The sequence below is a fragment of the Musca vetustissima genome, unplaced genomic scaffold (assembly GCF_032173495.1).
Source record: "Musca vetustissima isolate MV318-11 ecotype Yass unplaced genomic scaffold, APGP_CSIRO_Mvet_v1 utg28841, whole genome shotgun sequence".
Classification (NCBI taxonomy): Eukaryota; Metazoa; Arthropoda; class Insecta; order Diptera; family Muscidae; genus Musca; species Musca vetustissima.
The window spans coordinates 4092-29373 of NW_026879736.1; the positions used below are offsets into that span (position 1 = coordinate 4092).

At 33.9% G+C, this 25282-nt stretch overlaps 4 protein-coding genes across 4 annotated transcripts; 2 read left to right on the forward strand and 2 right to left on the reverse strand.

Annotated features, from left to right (window-relative positions):
- Positions 1-248: 248 nt before the first annotated feature.
- LOC133324838 (uncharacterized) lies at positions 249-8175 on the forward strand. Its single transcript, XM_061533669.1, has 9 exons — positions 249-266; positions 339-465; positions 517-666; positions 2600-2772; positions 3121-3327; positions 3393-3774; positions 3837-4047; positions 7202-7642; positions 7704-8175. Exons 1-9 carry the CDS (start codon positions 249-251, stop codon positions 8170-8172), a joined length of 2178 nt encoding a protein of 725 aa, XP_061389653.1. The 3' UTR covers positions 8173-8175.
- A 2930-nt stretch (positions 8176-11105) lies between these two features.
- LOC133324839 (ribonucleoprotein RB97D-like) lies at positions 11106-12655 on the reverse strand. The gene is made up of 4 exons (XM_061533670.1): positions 12608-12655; positions 12294-12523; positions 11690-11925; positions 11106-11614 (listed from the first exon to the last, which is right to left on the reverse strand). The coding sequence occupies exons 1-4, from the start codon at positions 12629-12631 to the stop codon at positions 11106-11108; spliced, it is 999 nt and encodes a 332-aa protein (XP_061389654.1). The 5' UTR covers positions 12632-12655.
- A 3473-nt stretch (positions 12656-16128) lies between these two features.
- Positions 16129-18466, reverse strand: LOC133324841 (ribonucleoprotein RB97D-like). Its single transcript, XM_061533671.1, has 4 exons — positions 18410-18466; positions 17089-17315; positions 16701-16936; positions 16129-16631 (listed from the first exon to the last, which is right to left on the reverse strand). Exons 1-4 carry the CDS (start codon positions 18464-18466, stop codon positions 16129-16131), a joined length of 1023 nt encoding a protein of 340 aa, XP_061389655.1.
- Positions 18467-20090: 1624 nt separating this feature from the next.
- Positions 20091-23263, forward strand: LOC133324842 (heterogeneous nuclear ribonucleoprotein A1-like). The gene is made up of 4 exons (XM_061533672.1): positions 20091-20147; positions 21317-21543; positions 21639-21913; positions 22857-23263. The coding sequence occupies exons 1-4, from the start codon at positions 20103-20105 to the stop codon at positions 23261-23263; spliced, it is 954 nt and encodes a 317-aa protein (XP_061389656.1). The 5' UTR covers positions 20091-20102.
- The last annotated feature ends 2019 nt before the right edge of the window (positions 23264-25282 follow it).

The window sequence follows — 25282 nt, forward strand, 5'->3', positions numbered from 1 at the left end:
ATGGTTCACGCAGAAGGGGAAGCCGCCAACTCGATGGAAAGATCAATCAAAACAAAATCTCGCAACATTTCAAAATCGAATTATTAAGCAATAGTTCTACCCTGTATTTTTATCGTATATTTGTCAATAATTTCAATTACGTTTTTAATGCCAAGAAAATTGAAAACATTAATTTGAATAAATTATTTATTTTGAAGATATTTTCCGTTTTTTCGTAAAGACAAATTCTTGTATCGTTGTTTTTAAACATGGAAGATGATCAACGGGTTAGTATTGTCCAAATATTTTCTCCGACCTAGCCTATCATTAACTCCGTTTTATCCCTGTATCCTTTTCAGGTCGACATGAAATTAAATGAAATTTGGAAGGCATGTAGAAAAATCCAGGATACCATTTTTCGTTATGGTTATGACATTAAGAAAGACTTTTGTGAACATGATCCTCAGGGCAAGGGTTTAATTTCGGGTGTGTGTGTATACACTTTTATTTGGGAAATTATTTAAAAAAATTTCATTTTTTCAGAATCCCTCTTCAGCAGCATTTTGGGCAAATATAAAAATGTTATTGGCCTGTCGGATTTTGAGCTGCGCGAAGTAACCGATTATTTCCGTTTGCGAGATGGACGTGTTATTTACAGGGATTTTTGTAAGGTTGTCTGCGATGAGGGTGAGTTAAAAAATATATATTGTTTAAGAATATTTTTATAACATTCCCTATAAGGTGGAGTGCAATTCCATTTGCGACACCTAAGATCTGTGATATTTAACATTGAATATATCGGTCCATTTTTGACACCAATATAACAATACCCTCGATGTTTGGTATTTTTTAGCCTTTGGGCACTTTTTTCAGCCTTATCTCCTGTAATTTGGTATTTCGTGTTCTCGTTGGATAGAAAATCTTCCGACTAAAATGATCAATATCGGTCCAATTTTTAGAGTTTTCTTTACAAAAACGCATCAACTAAAATATCGGTATTGTGGGGAGTTTGGGCACTTGTTGTAAATTCTCTCATTCTCAGCCTACCAAATATTATCAATATGGGCCCAAGTGTCATGTTAGGGACCCCCATTATTTGGTATGTTTGAACACCTCTAATTTACATTTCCTAAGTTCTCATGGGGTGTAAAATATCTGTACCGAAAATTATCAATATCGATCCAAGTTTTGTTATAGCGCCCATACGTCCCACTCCATTTCCGATATTTTTAGTCGCAATTTCCTACTGAAATGGATGTAGATCGGCATTCCGGGATATTGGAAATATATGCAGAAATGTTTCAATATAAATCCCCATATAAAGGTTCCGCCCTAGTTTAGGTATTTTAAAGGTTTAAGCTGAATATTTGCAGACACTATTCGATATGGATCCATATGTTGGGATAGCATTGACAAAGAATGGTCTCATCCTGTTTTCGATATTGTTGAGATATAAGAGTAATTTGATATTCCCTGAACTTGGAGTGCGAGAAACATGTTTGCAGAAAAAAATTCTGTTATTTTGAAGTTTTAAAACGAATTTTGTGGCTCTAATTAGGCATTTCGGGTTCTTGGAGGTTAAAAACACTTTTTTCGGTATTTTAAAGATTTTAGGCCATTTAACCTCCCACAAATGAGGCTGTAATTTACTACTCAGTAGGTTGCAAAACTATTTCGATATGGATCATGTTTTAATATAGCCCTCATATAAAGACAGAGCAGCATTTTGAAGGTTTACACCGAATTTTCCCATCGAAAGGGCTTTAATTTTTAGGCCGCAGTTTAAATTCCCCACCCATAGCTTCCCACTGACTCGATGTCGAAAAGCTGCAAATACAACACCTAGCAGAACCCTACACCGCTCAACTTACCTACCTGCTTAACGAAAGCACTCCTTGCCCCGATAATAATATAGAAGCACAATCGCCCACTCCCCACAAAAGGTAGCAAAAGAAACACTTGGGTACCAACAACCACCACCAAAACCCACCACCATTTATTAGTTTTAGACCCAAACTCTCGAAGGGAGTAACATAGTAATATTTATTCCAAACTTAGATCAAGTTCGAAGATGGAGGATATCGATCCACCCCTCCTGGCACCTTCCATATAAAATAGCCAAAATTTTTCTAAAAATTTTTTTCATGCGAATGGATTCTCCGATTTGAACCACACTTTGCAAAACCTATTATCTTTACCGAGCTTAGTCCGAAGATGGGGCCCATTGGTCCACTCCTTCTGATACCTCCCCAACAAAGGGTAAATTTGTTCATTATTTATAAATCCAATATTAGGCTAATGGAATGTCCGATTTGATATAATCTTTGTACATCGTAATATTTCTTCAAACCCAAAGGGTAAAAATTTAGAAAACTATAAATCTCATATGATGCCTACGGAATATCCAATTTCATTCATAGTTAATTATTTAAGAGAAACCCTCTATAAAAGTCTCGATCGATTTTAGGTGGATTTTCGATTTTATTTAAGAGAAACCCTCTATAACAGTCTCGATCGATTTTAGGTGGATTTTCGATTTTCATGGTGGTGGGTTAAAAAAAAAGTTCTTCCACATCGAACTTAGTGGCGTTTTTAAAGATAATTTTTAATGTATTTTTAGGTGGCATTAAAAATGAACCCAAAGACATTGCCTCTGGTTTGGAATGGAATGATCCCTTGCATGTCAATGTTATAACCCGTCCCGAAGATAGAAGACAATTATGTTTAATTTTAATAAAAATTGCCCAATTTGCTCATCTGCCGTTAATGCCATATTTTCAGGATTATGAATTGGTAAGTACACTAGAGCCCCGACATCTGTCATTAATGGGAACCGAAGACACCGATTGACATTTTTGTACCCATAATGAACTGAAACGTAGTGGGACCGAAGCAACTTGAAATGACAACAAGGCAAATCGGGAAATATTGAAATATTTTTTGTATTGATTTATTATAATTTGTATTGAAATATTTTTAATCAACACCATATTCTCAATACATCGACATTGGTTATAACGACTGTATACAAAAGTCCCGAAATATATACTGGCCATTATTTGTTATCGCTTATACAACTACCAATCTCTTCAGTATCTTTACCATCGTTAGAAACGATTTTGACTGTTATCCTCCTTTCAGATTTCCCAAAATGTGGGCACCGTCACGGTATCTCATTTCTCTCGAGTTTTGCGTTTCATGAAAATTCCCCTATCCGATAAAGATTTTCTGCTACTTCTCAAACGTTATATGAAAGATTCCTACATGGTCAATTATGTGGCATTTATGAAACATTTGGAGAATATTTTGGATTATTTAAAAACCAACAAATTAACCGATAATTCGATGGTAAGCTATCAATTCCTTTATATAATTCTATAGCAAAAATGACAAATGGCTTTACTTTCTCTCAGCAAATAATACAAAATTTTCCGGGGAAATTAATTGATTTGGATTTACCGGAATTACCACCAGTCGATGGCACGAATATAGCTCAGCGTGTCTTCAAAGACTTTTGCAATCATCCGCGAGAAAATAAAGATGTTTGTGAGATTATATTTTGCCTACAAAAACATGTACATAAAAATCGTATAAGGGTTCGTGAATTCCTTGAAGGATTTGACCTTTTACATACGGGCACCGTTACGCGTAATCAATTCGAAAGAGCACTTTCGAATATGGGTTTGGGTAAACACCTGACACAACGAGAAATGGGATTGTTGTGTGCGCGTTACATAGATCCCATCGATACGAATCGCATCAAGTGGCGTATCTTTGAAGATGAAATTGATAGAGGTGAGTGTATTTTTTTTTTCATAAATTTTCATTTAATTTTAAAATTTATGTTTTTTGTTTAGTTTTCACTGTGAAATATTTGGAGAAAACTCCCTTACTTGAAGTTCAATCGCCACCAAAATATATTGAAAAAATGGCACGTGAAGGATCTCTAAATTGGCAGGAGGCTAGCGAATCAATACGCAATCTATGCGAGGAGTCGTTGAGAAAAATCCAAATACGAATTCGTAATCGTCGTCTACATTTACATCCATTCTTTCGTACATATGATAAGTAAGTAATCTTTGGGAGACATTGAACTTCAAGTAGACTAGAAGAAAAATCTTCTAAGACTTTCCTGTTTGGATATAAGTCGGTCTGTATTTAGGAGGAATTTTGGCTTTAGAAAAAATATTCTTAAAAAATTCCACGACTCTATTGGGCTTCGTAAAAATTCAACGCCTCTATTGGGCTTCGTAAAAATTCCACGCCTCTATTGGGCTTCGAAAAAAAATATTCTTTATAAATCCACGCCTCTATTACTTACTTTACTTAGCTGGCTTGTGACAGAACTCTCGTTCCATAAGACGAGCTTAAAAAAGATTTCCAGGCGCGTCGGTCTTTTGCGCAGTTTTTCCAATTAGAAAGACCATATTCGGCAATGTTGTCTTCCACTTGGTCTTTCCATCTTATTCATGGTCTTCCCCTTCTGCGTGAACCATCAGCTGGTTCGCTTTTATATGCCTTCTGGGCTGGGGCATCTTCATGCATTCTCACAACATTACCAAGCCAACGTAGTCGCTGCAGCTCAATACATCTAAAAATTTCGATGTCCGAGTATAGCCGGTATAACTCATGGTTCATTCGACGTCGATATTCACCATCAACGCAGATCGGCCCATAGATCTTTCGGAGAATTTTTCTCTCAAACACTCCAAGAGCTGCCTCATATGTTTGCGCAAGTACCCATGCTTCAGATCCATATAACAGCACTGGTAGTATCAGCGTCTTCAAATAGAGTGAGTTTGGTCTGGCGGGCGGTGGCCTTGCTTTTGAGTTATTTGCTCAGACCATAGTAGCATCTGTTGGCCATCACTATCATTCACCGAATTCCATTCGTTTCGTGTCATTCGTTTTGTTTATGGCGGTACCAAATTATATAAAATCTTTGACTACCTCGAAGCTGTAGTTCTAAAGTTCCACAGTTAGTCCGAGTCTACTGGACGTCTTGCGCGTTGATATCAACAGCTTGGTCTAGTCGCCCTTTACTACCAGACCCACTTTGGCAGACTCCTTCTCAATTTGTTCAAAGGTGGATGTTACCGCTCTCAGTGTTCGACCCATTATGTCGATGTCATCGGCGTAGACGAGTAACATGTGTTGTTTGGTGTACAGAGTGTCATTTCTGTTCACTTTTGCCTCACGTATGTCCTTTTCCAGCAGGATGTTAAAAAGGTCACACGACAAACTGTCACCTTGTCAGAATCCTCGTTCGGTATTAAAGGACTCCGGGAGGTCCTTTCCGACTCTAACTGCTGATCTTGTGCCAATTGAAGTTATCCTGCATAGCCCTATTAATTTTGCAGGAATGCCAAACGCAGACATGGCTTTATACACCTCTGAACGGATAGGGCTGTTGAATGCGGCTTTATTGTCGACGAATAGGTGGAATGTGTCGATGTGTGTTTCGTGGGTTTTTTTCCAGGATTTGGCGCAGAGAGAAAATCTGGTCTATGGTGGATTTGCCAGGTCTGAAGCCACATTGTTATGGTCCAGTAATGTCATTGACCATTGGCTTCAGTCGTTCACACAGTACGCTGGATAGCACTTTATATGTGATGGGAAGGAGACTTATTCCTCTATAGTTGGCACATATCGTCTTATCTTCTTTTTTGTGCACGGGACACAGGATGCTGAGGTTCCAATCATTGGACTTGCATTCTTCTAGCCATATTGTACTAATCAGCTGGTGCATGCTCCTCACCAGCATCTGACCACCAGTCTTGAATAGTTCGGCTTGTAACCCATCGGTGTTTTATTATTCTTCAGCCGATTGATTGATATTCTGACTTCATCTTGGATAGATGGTATACACTCTATACCGTCTTCTATTATTGGTTCTGGGATATCCCTTTCACCGCTACTATTTGATACCAGAAGTTTTTCAAAATGCTCCTTCCAGAACCTCAGCACGCTGTCTGTATCTGTCACCAGGTTTCCTTCTTCATCTCTACAGGAGGATGTGTCTGGTGGTTTGGTGTTTTACCCGTTGGTAGAATTTTCGGACATTATTTTGACTCCTGTACTCCTGTAGGCTTATGCTATCTGTTGTGTTTGCAGCTTTTCGACGTCAAATTTCCGTGTTACATTAGATCGCACCTTTGCTGCTATATTAAAACGGGTACGTACCTTGGCTGCCACAAGGTAATGGTCCGAATCGATCTTCGCTCTTCGGATCGATCGGACGTCTAAAACACTGGATGAATGCCCTCCGTCTATCACAACATGATCGATTTGATTTCTCGTTGTTCGATCGGGAGAAATCCAAGTGGCCTTGTGTATATCGAGATGAATCTGGTGCTGCTAATTACCATGTTTTTTGCTGCCGCGAAGTCATTCAACCTCATGCCATTGTCCGATGTTTCCTCATGGAGTCTGAATTTTCCGATGGTGGGGCCAAAAATATTTTCCCTTCCGATTTTTTGCATTAAAATCTCCTAGCAGAATTTTAATGTCTGGCCAGGGCAACGGTCATATGCTGTTTCTAGGCGCTCGTAAAATATGTCTTTGTTCTGTTCATCTTTATCTTCGGTCGGAACATGGCCGCAAATGAGACTGATGTAGAAGAACTTCGCTTTTATACGGATGGAGACGAGGTCTTTTATTCTCCTGTTAACCATAAATCCGCAGCCAAATTCACGTCTCGTTTCATGGCAGCTATAATAAAGGGTGTAATCATCTGATTTACTTACGCCAGTCTCTTTCCATCGCATTTCCTGTATGGCAATAATATCGGCTTTGTACTTCTTGAGTAGATCCGCCAAATCGAACACTTCATCGGGTGATGAAAATAGCTACCCCATTTGGCACCACGGGGAGGTCAGTGTCCACAATTGAAATGAAAGAGGGACCAAGATAAGCCTGGACTTCGCCATGTTAATGCCAATGAGAGCCGTTGCTTCTATCTATCTATCATTCCCTATGCCACCCCACGCCTCTATTGGGCTTCGAAAAAATATTCTTTATAAATCCACGCCTGTTTTTGTGGACTTCAAAAAATATTCTTCTCTTTTTGGCTTTTGAAAAAAATATACTTTAAAAAATTCACGCCTGGTTTGACTTCCGAAAAATATTATTATTAAATATTACCTTTAGTAGCCAGATATGAAACTTTTAAAGGGCTTTGCAATAATAAAAAAAATATCTCACCTCTTCTCCCCCTCTCTAGACTCAATAGCGGCCATGTACCTTGTAAAATCACCAATCAAATATTTGTCAGCAATGGTATTCTGCTATCGAACGATGAATTGAATAGCCTTACCGATCGTTATGGCAATGAATTGGGATTTAATTATAAACATTTTCTGGAGGATGCTGATCCGGCAGAATATGCTATACCAAAATTAAAAGCCACATCAACTCTACATACTGAATGCCCACAAACAAATGAAACTCCCGAAGTTGAAAAACAACTCGACGAAGAATATATTATAAAATTATTAACAAAAGCAAAAAGGCAAGCGGTTACAAAAAGTATACCGGTTATTGATTTCCTACAGGACTATGATCGGCATCGTGAAGGTGAAATTTTAGAAATAGATTTTCGTCGAGCTCTGGATAATGCCAATATTAAAATGTCTCCCGATGAAGTTAATAATTTGTGTAAGATGTGAGTTTGCTATAATATATTTTATGAGCAAATCAATAATTTAGATTTTTTTCTTCATTAGCTTTCGTTCCCCGAAACGCGGCTGCTGTATACTCTACCGTGATTTTTGTCGAGCTCTCGATGAAATATTTATCAAACTGGAAATATCATCGGGTGATAATGAGATCACAGCAATTCCTCTCATCCATTTGGCGAATTTAGATTGTACCGAGTGTTTTTTGAATTTCGAAGAACGTACCATATGTTCGCAAGCTTTAATGAAATTGGCCCGACAACCAGATGAAATTTCCAATCTTAGTTCAGTATTTAAAGATTTTGATCATGAAAATTGTGGTTCAATAGCTAAAAATCAATTGATACGAGCCCTAACCGTCCGTGAAATGCATCATATGTTGAGTAGCCGCGAATTGGATACCGTATTTAAATGTTTCGGTGTACAGCGGGGTATCCATTTGGAATTTAATTATCGTGAATTTTTAAATATTTTGAAAATTTTACATGAAACTTGTCAAGTTAAGAGAAATTATTGACAACAATTTCATTTTCCGTTTTGGTACCATTCTGAGAATATTTTTTTAATTACGTTTTGTATTCCAATAATAAAATTGTAAAATATTTCTCCAAAGTTTTAGCGGGTCGATCTGTTTATATTAAAGACAAGTTGAGAACCTTCGCCATGTATTTTTGGTTCATTCATTTGCTTAAATATCACCGTAGGTATTCCATTCAGGATCAAGAGTTTTGAAATTTAAATGGCACATACAACATCTTCCAAGGTGTGGTGGATGGTTTTCCTAGTCCTGGAGAAAGAGTTACAAGGTAACGTCCTTCGTCACACAGACGGCTACGATTTAAATATCCATTTAATTGGAATGCATAGTTTTGACGATAAAATAATTCAAAGTATAGAAACTTTTTAGGTTCTGTGTTTACTCGGATGACGGTATAGTGTATATTACCTAGACAAGATGAGGTCAGAGTAGCAATGAATCGGCTGAAGAACAATAAAGCAGCAGATGGATTCTCAGCCGAACTATTCAAGACCGGTGGTCAGATGCTGGTCAGGAACATGCACCAGCTCATTTGTATAATTTGGTTAGAGAAATGCATGTCCAATAATTGGAACCTCAGCGTCTTGTGTCCCATGCACAAAAAAGGAGACAAGACGATATGTGCCAACTATAGAGGAATAAGTCTCCTTCCCATCGCAGATAAAATGCTATCCAGCGTGCTGTGTGAACGACTGAAGCCAATAGTCAAGCTCGGCTTATGGAATAACCGTTCCGTCATAAGTAAGTTTACCCGAATTACTCGTTGATAAATTAAATGGCCTCATCGTTTATTTCCAGGCCCTCTGTTCCCTATTCACACGGTATTGGCTAAAAATAGTCCCAAATAGGAGTTTCGATGCCCGCGGTATAAATTTTGTTTTTTGGAGTTTGCTATAAAACTAAACGATTGTTAAAGACATGAAATATCTAGTCATGGAATACTCAGATACTTTTAGATAAACTCATATTAAGGCGCCATCTATTGAAATATTTTCACAATTATTAACGCGTTGCCAAACGACAATTTTGGATTAAGTCTTCGCTTAACAAACAAAAAAATTTCACGAAGAATTAGGACCTAAATTTGTATTTGTATCTTTAAAAAAAAAATAAAGGGCATTCATTTATATCTGAGTTGAGAGGACATGTAGTCATGAACTACCGGCTTTCAGTCTAATATTTATGCACGCCACATGTGGAACTTTAATGCGTATCCCTGCATTTCTGGGCCACATATGGCTTCTAATTGTCGGAAACTGAAAAATTAAAATCACTCCTGAGGAGCGATTCTGATTATCCCAAAAACAATTAGAGAGATCGATATCATAAATACCACTGTATCCTAGTCAATGGGTTTTTGCATGGTTGAAAAAGTATCAGATATTAGGTTAGGTTTTTTTTGTCATTTTTTATACATGAAAAATATCCCCGACGTCGGCCAGTTATTAGCAATTATAAAATTTATTACCAATTATTTTATTAAAACAAAGTAGTTTTTATTTTGGAATTTCTTTATTTTTTGTTTCTTTTTTTCAATATAAATTTAATTAATAAAATCTTAAAATACGATCTCATTTTATTGCACGAATACTTACACATTTGTTTTGCCATTTGAGGTTTCTCTGGACGAAATCAAAATGTTCATTATTTGGAAATGTATTAAGGAGTAAGATACTATCAGTATTAAATATATTGATCATACGTAATATATATTCTTATAACTGTATTTTAATTTTATATAGCATTTCGAAGAGTATTCTTGGAATTTGAAATTTGATTCTTTTATAAAAATACTCCATTTTAATTTATCACTTCGTGACGTTCGGTGTTCCTAAAACATATTCATACATTTCCATAGAAAAGAACTATTGGAAATACCTAAATTTGGTCGGCAAGTTTTATATAAAATATCCCTTCTAATATACCCTTTTGGAGATGACTTTCCTACAAAATACATATGTCTTAATTTCCATATAAACAACAATTTAGTGAGTTTTAAATTTGTACCTCTCTTATGACATAAAAAAATTTATTCGAAAACTAAATAATCGGGGAGTAATCATTATATTAAAATAAAAAATATTGTAAAATTAATTAGGATTATATATGCATATAAAATGTGGTGTATAGAAATTAAAATGTTACTTTATTAAAAGCACAACCCGAATATCCCCGCTCCTGATCATCATGAGAAAAACCCAACTGAATTCACGATAATCATTTTGATATTTGAAGTTTTAAAATTAAAATGAAATTTATACCAATAATAAAAAATAATATATAGAATAAAAACAATCTTATAAATATATTTATATATGTAATATATTTGTCTTTATTAATATATATACTTATAGCATAGAATGTTTAAAATTATATAAAATCTGCTGATAAAGTTATTTACTTCATACTGTTCATAATGTTGTTCAGAGCTCTGCTTCCCATATTCCACGGTTTTATAAAATATATTTTGTATAATTAATATATTATACTTTTTTATACGGCTTTTGTATATTTTTGAATCGATATAAAATGTGTTTGTGCCTAAATAGAAAGATAAATAAATACATAGATGATGATAATAATATAGAACATATTGCAAATACTTTTAAAATATTAATTGTTATAAAAGAAATAAACGAAATGAAAATAATAAGGTTTATATAGAGTCATTATAACTGAAAATAATATTGCAGTGTATATGTTCACCTAGAAAATAAATAGTGACTAGGTTCGCTTAAAGTACAAATGGGGGGAAAAATACCTTATAGGTCTTAAATCCAAATTCATGGGGAGGGCTTACATTTACATAAACGGACAGACAGGATATTTCAGTAACAAACAAGAAGTTTGCAGTAGGTCATTTTATAAAAATTATATACATCTTGTATACTTACCACATTTTTTGTTACAATTTAAGATTTATACGGTGCCATACGATTGTTCTGTAATCGACCACCTTTTTCGGGGCCACCATTATATGATTGTTGATAGTTTCCAAATGGTTGATTTGCTGGCGGAGGAGCAGCAGCAGCATTATTCCATCCATTGACGGGTGGTTGTGCTGGTTGAGGAGGTGCTGCTGCGGCTGGTGGTGCTCCATAACCCCAACCGTTCCAGGCTGGAGGAGCACCATACGCCGGTGGTGGTTGCTGGGGATATCCAGCTGGAGCACCGGCTGCTGGTTGTGGTGGCGGATATGCACCCGGAGCTCCAGGTGGCGGTGGTGCACCCCATGCTGGGGCACCATATGCTGGCGGTGGATAGCCATATGGTGCAGCATAGGCAGGTGGAGGATAGGCGGCGGGCTGGGCACCCGCATATCCACCGTAACCATTTGGATTCTGATATTTTGATGGATCCGGTTTGTAATTGGATTTCTTGACATCTACCTTTAGATATTTAATAACGTGATTTTGATGTGCTATAAGGAATATTTGAGATATTTAATTAAATGTGGGTTTTTATTATAAATATTTACAAGAAAATATTTACTTACCTACGGCCTTATCTGCCGAATCATAATCTTCAAATTCCACATAGGCAAATCCACGATTTCGACCGGTGTTGCGGTCAATGAGCACTTTAACGCCCAAAATCTTTCCAAATTGCTGAAAATGTTGTCTAAGAGAATCTTCATCATGTATTGCTTTAAGGCCGCCTACGAAGATTTTCCGTCCCGTCCCTTTTGTTTTTTGATCAGTTTCAATAATAACACGTTTGGAATCCACCGTCCTAGAATAGAATGGAATTAGACACTATTTAAAATACAAAATATGAAATGGGCGGGTTACAATAGTACCAACAATCTTGTTTAAAAGCCTTTTCCGAGTCTAGTTTAATAACTTGTGAAATCTAAGAGTTTCGATTGAAATTATATATTCAAAATTTCTTAAATTTACTGTACTGTTGTAACTCGATTTAAATAAGCTTAAAATTGCCACTACTTTATGTAGTTCACAAAAATATCAGGTCCTTTTTTCATGTCTCCGGGTCTCAAGAGCCTACCGATGATGAAAATGATCCCCCAGTGTAGTCAATTTTGCATTGAAGCTAACATACATACATATATAGAATTCTGTATACTACTACTATGTACTTACTTTCCATCAACTACATGTGGCCTGGCTGCCTGTGCCTTGTCAACGCAGGTGGCATCAACAAACGTAACAAAACCAAAACCCCGGGAACGTCCGGTAGTTGGATCACGTCTTACTGTAACATCAATTACTTCACCAAATTGTTGATAGAACATTCGTAAAGTATCTTCCGTAGAATTTGGTGATAAGCCACCCAAAAATAATTTACGTAGATTATCGCCTTCGGCATTTGACTGTAAATGAACAAAAGGAAATTTTGACAATTTGATTGTTTATATACATTTTTGTCGGAATAAAAGCACAGTTAAGATATTAACCTGTACTGATTTATTAACTACCATTTTCACTTAATTATTTTAATAATCAAATCACCAAAACGAAATTAATTAAATGATTGTGAGAAGTTAATTAAAAATCGTCGCTTGTCTTGTCTATCTATGCTCACTTGTGGTGTGTATACACAAGAAGCAATCAGAAAATAAAGCCTGATTGGTGTGGTTATGACGGCGCCAAAATGTATGCGGGCGGCTTTTTTACTACACAGTACACTGTAAATTTAAGAAGGTAGCTGAAATAGTTCGTTGTAGAAAAGACAGTACACAATACAATGCAAACATAAAAATTATTACATTTATAAGACCACGTTAAATGAGATAGAGAGAGCGGAGGAATATTAAATAGTAAGAGAGTTAAAAATCATCTCAAATAGCACAGAGAGAAGTTAAAAATATTATTGCATATCAGTTATAAGGCGTCATGAATCTGAGGCTGGTTTTGATATTTTTTACCGCTGTTTGCCAAAGAGCATATTAATAAGTCTCGAGAAACACTATTTTTTTGAAGTATATAAATAAATGGTATGTTCCCGTACTGCGAGAATCTACTATATTTTACTATTTGCTTCGATATTATTAAGGATAATTCGTTATCGTAGTAAAAATTTGTACATTCTTGCAGTACGGGAACAGACCAAACATTTAACACATTCCCGGACGCAAACAATTTAAGGAGCTGCAAAAATAAACTGGCAAATATGAATATGATAATTTTCATTGCAAAAAAATGTATGCGTTCGTCCTTGGAGGATGTTCCTAAAGCGAGACCAATATTGATTACATCGAGTAGAAATTACCGAACTCTTAGAGTTATCAATATATGATGAACTATGTATACTTGAGGGTGGATATAGCTCAATTTCGAAAACTTTGCATCGCAAGACCTTCCTTCACGCTACATATTCAAAATACCGAAAATCGGTAGGTATCATTATATGGGCCTAGGCCTATCCTCCGTCTAAGCCGTCTTAGAATTCCATACTTTCGAGTACAGAAGATTCCCCCTATTATGGTAATTTTGTGACAATCTTCTAGGTTATACTAACGTCAGTACGCTGTGCAAAATTTTGTGTCAATTTTGTGTAAAATCGGACGAAAATATATATGTAGAAGCTATATCTAAATCTGAACCGATTTCAACGGGACTTGCCAGAGATTAATTGATATTAACTATAGTTCATTGTGTAAAATTGTGTGGCAATCGGACAAACTTTGAGTCTTTAGTGCACAATTTGCATTACATCGGACGAAAATATATATGGGAGCTATATCTATATCTGAACCGAAATTAACAAAACTTAACACACGTCATTCTAGACTTTTCTCAGTATGCTGTACCAAAATTTGTGCAAATTGAAAGATATATTACACCATTTACATAAAATCCGACCAATATATATATAGGAGCTATATCTAAATCTGAACTGATTTTCAGGAAAATTAACACACATCATCCTAGACCTAATTCAGTACACTATGCCAACTTTCGTGCAAATCGAAAGATATATATTAACTTTGGTACACCATTTACATGGACGAAAGTATATATGGAATCTATATCTAAATCTGGACCGATTTTCACGAATATTAACACGCATCATTCCAGACTTAATTCAGTAAGCTATGCTAAATTTCATGCAAATCGAAAGATATATATATTTGATACACCATTTAAATTAAATCGGACGAAAATATATATGAGAGCTATATCAAAATCTGAACCGATTTTCAGGATTTTCAATAAAATTTTTTCCCCAATTTCAATAGGGTTCGTCCTTGGCCAAATAAGTGACCTATGCCAAATTTCATCTCATTCAGATCATAAATGCGACCTGTACAATATAAAATACACAAACGGACTTGCATAAATCGACTCAAAAAGTGATTCTATGCATATTCCCAAAATGAACCATGTGTCTATCTCATTTTCTTTTGCCTGTTACAAACATATACACAAAGCCATAATGCCCTGTACAACAGTTTAGTGAAGGGTATGAAAGATATATGACGGGAAAAATATTTTCTTTGTGTTTTATTTGCGTTTACACGACTAAACACTGCCCAAAGTTGGAAAGACAGGCAGTTTAATTTTAAAAATTTAAGATGAAAATGCTACAATCTGCTGATGAATCCTCAGTCGAAAAACAAAACTTCAGATGATTTAAAAAGAGGTATCTCCTTTTTCTTTCAATGAGCTAATCTTTACAACTCCGGATGTCAGTAAGATTGGCATATTCACCTATATCAAAGTATCCCACTAGACTATAGTAGGACAACTTTATGTTGCTACAACCAACCATATTATGATATATAAAAATACATGACAAAATAAAATATACAATAGCATTTGTTTCTCAAATAATATATTGAATTATATATTATAAATCATATTTTATACAGATCAAATAAAATAAATTCATTCACTTTAAGATTGCACAAAAGGACATAGTGTTTACTATGTCATTTTCAATTTATTTTCCTTTGTTTTTATCAGATAGTAGAGTACATTTTATATAGCGAAATAAAGAAATAACATATATAAGTTGTTTAATATAAACATATCGAATATTATATTTATATTTTGTTATTAAAAGAAAAAGATAAAAATAATATAATTATTGATAGGAGAGAGCACATTTAAACTGTGCTCTCTAAATAGTTTTCATTATACATTTTTTATTAAAGTTTTTTTTTATTTTATCTAGTTCAAATATTACAAATAATACATGTGTCTAGTTTTTCCTTTTTTTTTTTTTTTTGGAAATGCTCAACATTCAGGCGACCATAATACTCCAGAAATTGTCATCTTCCATACGCCATACAATAATATGTATTTTGATTTATACGTGTTTATATAATATATATAAATATACCTGAATAGAAACAAAAATAAAGAAATATATATACGAAATGTTCAGAAGAAATACTTAAAGAATATTAATATAAAATATTAATATATTGAAAATTGTGAATAATAGATATTAAAAGTAATAGATTTTATATATTTTTAAAGTGATAGAGGAATACCAATATGTTTGTGGCAGTATTATATTCCAAAAATAGTCGGAAATTAATACAAGAAACAAAAAATATGGGAAACTATGTAATTTATTAAATTTGAACCGCAGTTTGAGTTCACTGAATTATTTTAATTACAGACTATATATGATTTAAGCTTCTGTTTCAAAACTATTGGAACAATAAATATTAATTTGTGTTCCAAAAAAATCTCGGAGAGTTGCACCAAAAAAGTCTATCATTCAAAATGATTACAAGTAGTACAATTTCCCGACAGTTAGTCCACCAACCCTAGAGCTTAATATAAGGATTGTTTATTCGTGTGGAATGGTGTGAGCGAATAGAATAATACTGCTTTTTAAACCCGTCGGAAACGTAGTCCATTATATAACCAAAAATTGTGTTTTTGTTATTCCTACTTGTAAGTATATTCATTTATAATTGACAAATAGTTGTAACCTAATAAAATTACTTACCCCTTCTGTTTATGACCGATATGGTGCTTTACGATTCGATTGCAATTTACCACCTTTTTCAGGGCCACCATTATACGATTGTTGATAGTTTCCGAAAATTTGATTAGCTGGTGGAGGGGCAGGATTACTCCAACCATTTGCAGGTGGGGGAGCAACACCTGCTGGTGCAGGAGCAGGTGGTGCACCATAACCCCAACCATTCCATGCTGGTGGGGCACCATACGCTGGTGGTGGTTGCTGTGGATAACCACCGGGTGCTGGTTGTGGAGGATATCCAGCTGGTGCTGCAGTTTGTGGTGGAGGTGCACCCCATGCTGGTGGTGCACCATATGCAGGTGGTGCTGGCGGATAACCATACGGAGTTGGATAAGCAGGCTGTGGGTAAGCCGATGCCGGTGGTGCGCCACCTACTTGTTGCATTCCATTTTGTTGTTGATTTCTTGATTGATCAGGTTTGTAGTTGGATTTTTTCACATCTACAGTCAAATATTTAATCGTATGGTTTTTGTGCACTACAAATTAATTATATGTTAATAAAATTCTGTCATACTTCATGGACGCATTCATCATTAAATACTTACATACAGCCTTATCTGCCGAATCATAATCCTCAAATTCAATATAACCAAATCCTCGGTTACGACCAGTGTTTTTGTCAACTAAAATCTTAATACCTAATATCTTGCCAAATTGTTGGAAATGCTCTCTGAGCGCCTGTTCAGTATGTACATCTTTCAAGCCACCAACAAAGACTTTTCTACCAGATCCTCTGAGCTTGGGTTCAGGCTTTGCTATGACTCGCTTCGAATCAATGGTTCTATTGAAATAAAAAGAAACAGTGGTGTTAATTTCTGGTGTATAGTACCATCCAAGTCGTATTCCTATAAGCTGAAGCTGTGCTGTGACAATCACTACATGAAAGCAGCCAAACATATGGCTTACGGAACGGAAAACAAAAACTCCACTTACTTGCCATCGACCACATGTGGTCTAGCCGCCTGTGCCTTATCAACACATGATTCGTCAAAAAATGTTATAAAACCAAATCCCCTTGAACGTCCAGTGGCATCCCGCCTTATGGTTACATCAAGAATTTCACCAAATTGTTGATAGAAGGCCCGCAAAGAATCTTCTGTGGAATTTTGGGATAAACCTCCCAAAAATAATTTACGCAGATGATCACTTTCTGAATTGTACTGAAATAAATGGATCAATTATTTCCCATACAATTTCGTGGAAAGTATTTTTATTCCTTACCATATTAGATATTCTTTTAAAATCGTATAGCAATTAAAAAAATCTTATTAAATTCACAAAAATTGAAATGTGAAAAATGTGTGAAATGTGTATGTATACGAGTATACGACTGAAAAAAATTGAAAAACGTTCCACCTGCTAACGAATGGGAGGAGAAGACAAAATGACCGATAAAGATGAACTCAAAATGGTATAACCGAAATTTTACGAATGAGGTGGGATAGAGACTAAATGGAAACCGTGTTGTTTACGAATGAGGTTTAGGCAAATTATGATTAGGGATAAGTAAATCGACTTTCGATTAATCGACTTTTTGTATTGAAAAGTCTAATGCCATGTACAGACGAGCGTTGTTCCCTCTCTCATTCGTGGTTCGACTCTTAATTATGAAGTAATTACATAGTTCAAAGGAACTACATTAAGGAACTAGTTCCTTTTTAAAAAAGAAACGAGAATGATCGATTCGCTACGTGAACTAGATTGCCCAACTCTAGAGCAAACTAAGGATAAGTAAATCGATTTTTGACACAGAACGACCAAATTTTACATTTAGTACCTCTTTTGCAACTGTGTCAGCAACGAAATAAAAAATAATTTTAATAAAAAAATTATGAATGAACATAACGAAAAAAATTAAAAATATTGTTGTTCAATTAATTTTATGGTCTCCATTTACAAATTAATCTGTAATATTCCAGTAACAACAGTTATATATATGACAAATTTTAAATTTGTAGTAGTACGTTTACATTTAACCGGATTTCGTTAACCCAGTGGGTTTCAATTGTCAATTCCTTTGCATAAACGTCAAATAAATCCTCATAAAGTAGGTTAACCCGATAAAAAGTTCTAATGTACAAGGAGTTTTAGTTACTATTCCTAAGGTCAGAAAACTGGATCTGGAGGCTTCACTATACAAACGTACACCATAAACTCGAATGAAAGAGGAGATCCTCACGTTTTTACATTGAAGCTGTCCTGACCACCAGTTGGAAACCAGACAATTGGAAAGTTTGTTCAACGAAAAACTGACTAGGAGCACATGCAATACACCAATATGTTCTTGAGGATCTACTCTTAAATACGACATCGAGTTTTTGGGGATTTAAAAATATTTCATTTTCAAAATATATAATTTGTTTATAATTTGTTTGTTTGTTTCTTTACATTTTTCTGTCAAATGACGTTGACACTAGTAAAACTTTCAACAACAAATTTCCATGTGGTTGTTGTATCGTTTGTTGTACAACAACACTTGCTTTTACCTTCTATTATTATACCATGTTATATTCATTCATAATTTTATTATTAAATTTATTTTTTACTTCTTTGCTGACTTTATATGGTATCACAGTTGAAAAAAAGTACTAAATGTAAAATTTGGTAGTTCTATGTCACCCTGTAGTTTCGTGAAAAATGTTGTAGCTAACCCGACCGAACATAATGATTTTTTTCTTGCCACTTGTTTAGTCTAATCATGATGCAATAATAAGGGGATGTTGTTGTCTTGGTTGGCATGGCAGTTAATCGAGACATCAGCTGCGCTAAATGGACTACCTATTTATTGTGCCATGATTCTGATTATGGAGTTTCTATGGACGTTTCCAAGAGCGTTATTTATAGAGTTCTACAATTTTGGGTTATTGATTGATCGAACATAAACATTTGTTTTCAAACAGAAAAAACAACAATGTCCTGAAAATAATTCATAAAATAAACAACAGGAATAGGAAAATAATGGAAGATGGCCAAATCTTCTTCCAATAATCTCGTGCAAATAAATTTAGGTTTTCTGACAGTTTGATCAAACTTTTTTAGGTACAAATATATGTCCAAATGTGACCACATGACAAACATGTTTTCCCATTAATGAATAGTATTTAGTTATATATATATATATATATATATCCAATAAAAATTTTAGTAAAAATCTTATTTTTTATTTTAGCTTCGTGGTAAATGTGTATATGTAAACAAATACCAGCTGACAGACATTTGGAATAATCTCAATGTCGGTGTAATAGTACGTAAATAATCAATCCCTTTGTATATATGTAAAAATAACACACACAATTATACAAGGGACACAATTATACAAGGGACTAGAATAAAAAAAGCAACAATGGTCTACTTTGATCTTTGTACCATTGGTTAACCCAGTAAAAAGTTCTACTGTAAATGCGGTCAATTATTTTTTCAGGATTTCGTTAAAGTACATCATATAAAGTGCGAAATTCCCATTGATTTGACAGATATATAAAGGGAATGTTAACATAAATAACTGTTTATAATAAAATAGTTCGGTGAAATATGATTTTTACTCTATTAAAAGTACAATATGTGCGTAAACAAAGCACATGCATGCCGGGGCAAATATATCATAAAGCTGAAAACTATGAAAATGTCGTTTAATTCAGACATATGGTAACTCTATCGCCATTGTTATAGCCGCCTTTTTTAACGCCGGCACAGTGGATAAATTTCCAACGACTTTAATGTCTGCTCACATTACTCACAACAGAAACGAAGCCATTTTATTTTCACATTATCCAAAAGGGAGGTGATTAGCATCATACACTAGTGAAACGTGTTAAAGTCGTTGTCGTTTTATTCTGCTACACATATTTCTCACAAATTGTAGTCTGTGAACGGAAAATTTTCAAAAAAAGAAATAACTATTTTCTTATAAAAAAAACAAGTAATAAATAAATTTATTAAAAAACACAATGGCTGACGTAGCAGTTGCAAGACCTTATACTGATATTAACCAGGTATGTATTTCAATATGTATATTAGTTAGCAATATTATCTTTATATGATGAATAAATGTGTATACCAAAATTGGACAGGGGTAATCGTGTCATCATTTTTTTTTTATTGTTCATCGTCCAAGAAATACTTGTTTTTTATTAAGTCATGGCACAAAACAGTTTTTAGGTTATTGTTCATAATTAGTTTTTCATTCAATATTTAAATGATTTTTTTGGGTATATAGAAAATATAAATTTAGGATTTTATTTTAAATTGGAATGATGTATATCAACACATACATACACAAGTTTCCGCCATATATTTCTTTGTATGTATATATAGGTATATACATACTATGTATATATATCATGGTATATATAACACTTTCTAAAGTACGGAATGTCTCTTTTTTAAGTTAAAGAGGAAACATAAGTACCCTAGTAGGAATTCAATGAGTCGAATTTTGAACTGTCCACATGGTATATGACCCATAATTATGGTGGGACCACAATTTTTGTTTAGCATCATACACAAATTATTAATTATAACTCTAACTTACAACTGTAAATTAACTGCCGAAGTATAACCAGGCCACACCATAAAAAAGCGCATTTTACGTAACATTAGTACAGTTCTCCATTGTAAAACCATACTTTATAGCTAATACCGCATGTATAGCGCTGTTTATTGTTTGGTTAAAATGCTTTCATCACACTGGCATTTTTTGTTTTTTAAAATTCCAAACACAAATATATTCGATGGTATCTACTTCAGTTAAATGTAGTGGTTACCAATACTATGCTGCTATATTTGTAGGCTATCTCAAGTCTTTAACCTCCTTATTCACTGACTAACAATTTTCATTAAGACCACATAATAAAAGTCGAAAGATTTCGGCAGGATCCGCAAAAATTTTTAGTTTTTAAAATATACAAATTCGAATAAAGATCTTCCATTGTCTGTATATATACCTATAAACTTGTTTGGAGCCATGAGTCATGCACATGATATTGCCTCTATCAAAATTTCCCAGAAAAATGAGATAGGAGGTCTGATTACAAAAATCGGACGATTTTCTTTATATATCTTAGATAAACGGTATATAAACAAGTATAAATATAACATTATTATATTGTTTTGGTTTTCTAATTTTAAATCACTTAAAAATTCGTTTATTTCTCTGTTCCAGTTCGAAAATGATAATTACGCCTGCAAATTATTTTTGGGCGGTCTATCTCCCAACACCACAGAAGAAAGTTTAACTAACTTCTATGCCCAATATGGTGAAGTAACAAATGTTGTGGTAAAGCGTGATCCTCAAACCCAACGTTCCAAGGGATTCGGTTTTGTCACATACAAGGATTCGGCTAGCATTGAAAGAGCTCAAAGTGTAAAACCCCATATGATTGATGGAAGGTAAGTAAATATTAAGAAACCCCTCCTCTTTAACCCTTTACAGTTTACAAAACATATATTTTTCTTTTTTATTCTATTTCCCCCCATAAACACAGAACTGTTGACTCAAAACCTGCCCTGCCACGTTCCGAAACAAACAGAAATAATAATGGCGGCAATGGTGGTGGTTATTCCGGTGGTGGCAGTGCTGTAAGAAAAATTTTCGTTGGTGGTCTCCGTGACAATCATGATGAACAAAATCTCCAGGAATACTTCCAACAATTTGGCACTGTACAAAGTGTTAAAATTCTTTTGGACAGAACTACTGGCCGCAAACGTGGTTTCGGTTTTGTAGAATTCGATAGCAACGAAGCTGCCGACAATGCCGTCTGTAAGTATTTTGTAAAATGATAATTTGCTAATTATTTGCCAAAGTGCTGGCATTCTTTAAATCATTCTGCAAGTTTTTTTCTATTGGCCATCTAACAGTTGCAAATTTCTTCGACCGTTGATAGAGCAAGAATTCCATTGCATTTTTCTACTACTCGTAAGTAATAGAGAGAGGGACTGGCTTGTGGTATTATCCAGCAGCAAAGTCCTTTTAATATTGCTAACTTGGTGGTAATAATCAGTAAACACTGAAAGTCTAAAAGAATAGGAGACAGAGTGGGTATGGTAGTAAATCGTTACGAGAGAGCATTCGTTTTGGAAGAGAAAAAAAAATCGCAACAAAAATATCAAGTGAATATACAACGTTCAAACATATGAAAATAATATGCCTAGTTTGAAAAACTACCAGATGATACGTTTTCAGAAAACTACTTCAAAATAAGGAGGGTAATAACTACGATATTGCAACATATGATTAAGAATTTATTTAAAATTTCATGTATTAATGTCATCATAAAATACAATCATAGCTTCTTCAAATATTTTTTTAAAGAAAGTAGCTATCTCAACAAAAACTTGATGATTCAAATCCCAAGGAAAGAAAAAACAGAACATGAAAATGTATTTGATCTTTGAAACCCTAGATTAACTGATTCATCGTTTCGGGGACGTGTTTAAATTTTCCTCTAAAGTTAAAAATTTGTTTCTATAATTAAAATATCTTGAATAATAATTAAAAAAAAACACAACATCTGCAGAGAACACCTTAAATAGCCTTCCAACGCAACCGAATGAAATTTCACAAAAACAAACACATGGAGGATACATATAGTGGGACAACACTTACACGAGTGATTAAAGATTGTTGACTTTTTAGCCTCTAACAATATCGTATTTACATATAATTATTATTATTATTTTCTCTCCGCCTATACTTTTTTTAGTTCATAAAAATCATGTTATTGATAATGTTAATGTTGAAGTAAAAAAATCAAACTATAGACCAGAACAATCAAACAGAGGTTCATATCAACAACAAAATGGATCTTATGGATCCTATAATCAAAATAAATCATATAATAATTATGCACCAGCACAATCGTATAACAATGGTTGGGGTGGAGCACCACATGTTGCCCACTATCAGCAACAACAGCCACAAGCAGTAAATGAAGGTGGTTATGCTGCCGCAGTACCAGCATACGGTTTGGCCTACGAAGAACAACAACAGCCCGGTTGGAATGGTGCCCCAGCTGAAGGACAATTCGGTAGCTACCACAATTCACATGGTGGTGGACCCCAAAAGGGTTATAATTTGCAAAATAATCGGAGGAATCCCTATAATGTTTAAGTGGTATGTATTATTGAATTATTTTGTTTATGACATGAAATGAGAAACGCCTATAAAAATATCGACAGAGTTTCTGTGTGTTTTGTAGTGTAGGGGTGGGTGTGTTTGTGTAAATATCATTAAAATATGGGTGATACTACTAAAGTTTATATAAAATCGTTTTTTTCTACTACATAATTTATGTTTCAAATTTTTATACTACAGTACAGTACATTATTGGCAATTTTAATAATATATTTTATAAATATATACGACTACTACTCTTACTACATACCTATATTACAAATGAGAAAAAATGTTTTTAAGCCCTATGGGCTGCTAAAGTGATATTTATTAAAAGAAGTACTACATTTCAAATATATATTGTGTTTTCAATTACATTTCTTTTAACTACAATTTATTTTTTTACATATTACAATACCTAAAAAATCTACGGCCAAATTAGAATAAAATTAATATCGTCGATTTTGTATTATCTACGCTCTACGAAAGAATATATTTAAATGATTTATACTTTCAATAATACCGTCATAGAAAAATAAAGACATACTGAACGAATGGCAAATATATTTTATTTACAAAGTGTGGGCGCAAACTAACATTGAATCATTATTCAAAAACAACAACAAAATGCAAATAAATATACAACAGATGCTGCGCTGCTGTATGCACACCTTATACGAAGTAGAACATGTTTATGCCATTCGGTTCAGCGACGTCGTCGTTCTTGGTTTTATTGAAGTTATTGTACGTACCTTTCCCTTAAAAGTGTAACAAGTGATTCTTCTGCGTATTTATTACTACATACATACCTAACTTTGAAATTAGAATTTGTCATCTGTATGATATTTGGTTTTTTAACTAAAAAAAAGAACACCTCCCTCCAAATAGGCATTGCACATTAATATATTATTAATTGTAATGCCAAATAACTATAGGACATTTCACAGAACTGTTGTTAACTTATTTTGAATTACATTTTTGTTTCTTACATATATATCCTAAGGCACGTTTAAACTATCTACCTCACCTGGTTATTTAACTATAACAATTCTTTATAAAAAATACGAGCGAAAAAACATCTAGCAAAAATAAATACAGTCTTATGACGAAAAAAAAAAATGATGTGTTTTCGTCGTCGTCGATTGTTTCTTTGTTGGATGCAATTTTTAAAAATTACATCTTTCTATTGCGCCGATACAAAATAAAAAAAGTTTAAATAAGTCTTAATATTATGTATGTTTGTACAGAATGTGTTCAAATATATATATATCCAATCATACTACATTATTTTAACAAAATAATTTTTGTTATTATTTACATATTTCTTTATTCTTTATAGTGTTGAACAAAGCTATACTACTACACAATTTCTAAACATAATATAAATGTGTGTTATTTAAGAATGTATATTACAAAAAAATTAATGGATATTCTCGTATCATACACTACTATATTGGATCGTCAACATCCCATTTTTATTGGACAAAAATGAATTAAAACATTTTTTTAATTTCTCTTATAATTATATATAAAATACAAAAATATATCTTAAAAAATAAACAAAAAACATTTTTAAGACAAATTTATTGGTCTTGTTGTTTCTTTTTATTTTGGTAAGCAATTATGATGTGGATGGCGGTGGTAAGCAGTTAAAATATCAAAAGGAGTCCTAGCTTTTTGATATCATGGAACAATATTAAAATATATATTTAATCTGTAATTTGATGAGGGAGGGATTACGTCTAAAAATCATCGTTAATAATTATACCCCTAATCAATTTAAAACAAAAATTGAATTGATGTTTCCACAAATAAAACAAACCTTTAGTTGCGTCTAAAATAAATAACAAATCAAAAGAAAAGGTATCGACCGAATATCGAGCACAAGACAACCTAAAAAAAATAATGTCTAAATTCACGACCGATGGTCACAAAATTCTCTAAATTGTTTTTAAATAATGCCTCAGGAAGGAATGTGTATGTTTTTTATTGGTTCAAATATCTATGTAGATTACA

Coding starts and splice junctions, on each gene's coding strand:
- LOC133324838 (XM_061533669.1), top strand. Junction 3,775..3,836: donor TGAAGATGAAATTGATAGAG/GTGAGTGTATTT, acceptor TTTTTTGTTTAG/TTTTCACTGTGAAATATTTG. Junction 7,643..7,703: donor GTTAATAATTTGTGTAAGAT/GTGAGTTTGCTA, acceptor TTTCTTCATTAG/CTTTCGTTCCCCGAAACGCG.
- LOC133324839 (XM_061533670.1), bottom strand. CDS start 12,631: ATGGTAGTTAATAAATCAGTACAG. Junction 12,524..12,607: donor TAGTTAATAAATCAGTACAG/GTTAATATCTTA, acceptor GTTCATTTACAG/TCAAATGCCGAAGGCGATAA. Junction 11,926..12,293: donor CCACATGTAGTTGATGGAAA/GTAAGTACATAG, acceptor ATTCTATTCTAG/GACGGTGGATTCCAAACGTG.
- LOC133324841 (XM_061533671.1), bottom strand. CDS start 18,466: ATGTCGTATTTAAGAGTAGATCCTCAAGAACATATTGGTGTATTGCAT. Junction 17,316..18,409: donor GTGTATTGCATGTGCTCCTA/GTCAGTTTTTCG, acceptor CATTTATTTCAG/TACAATTCAGAAAGTGATCA. Junction 16,937..17,088: donor CCACATGTGGTCGATGGCAA/GTAAGTGGAGTT, acceptor TTATTTCAATAG/AACCATTGATTCGAAGCGAG.
- LOC133324842 (XM_061533672.1), top strand. CDS start 20,103: ATGGCTGACGTAGCAGTTGCAAGACCTTATACTGATATTAACCAG. Junction 21,544..21,638: donor CCCCATATGATTGATGGAAG/GTAAGTAAATAT, acceptor CCATAAACACAG/AACTGTTGACTCAAAACCTG. Junction 21,914..22,856: donor AGCTGCCGACAATGCCGTCT/GTAAGTATTTTG, acceptor TACTTTTTTTAG/TTCATAAAAATCATGTTATT.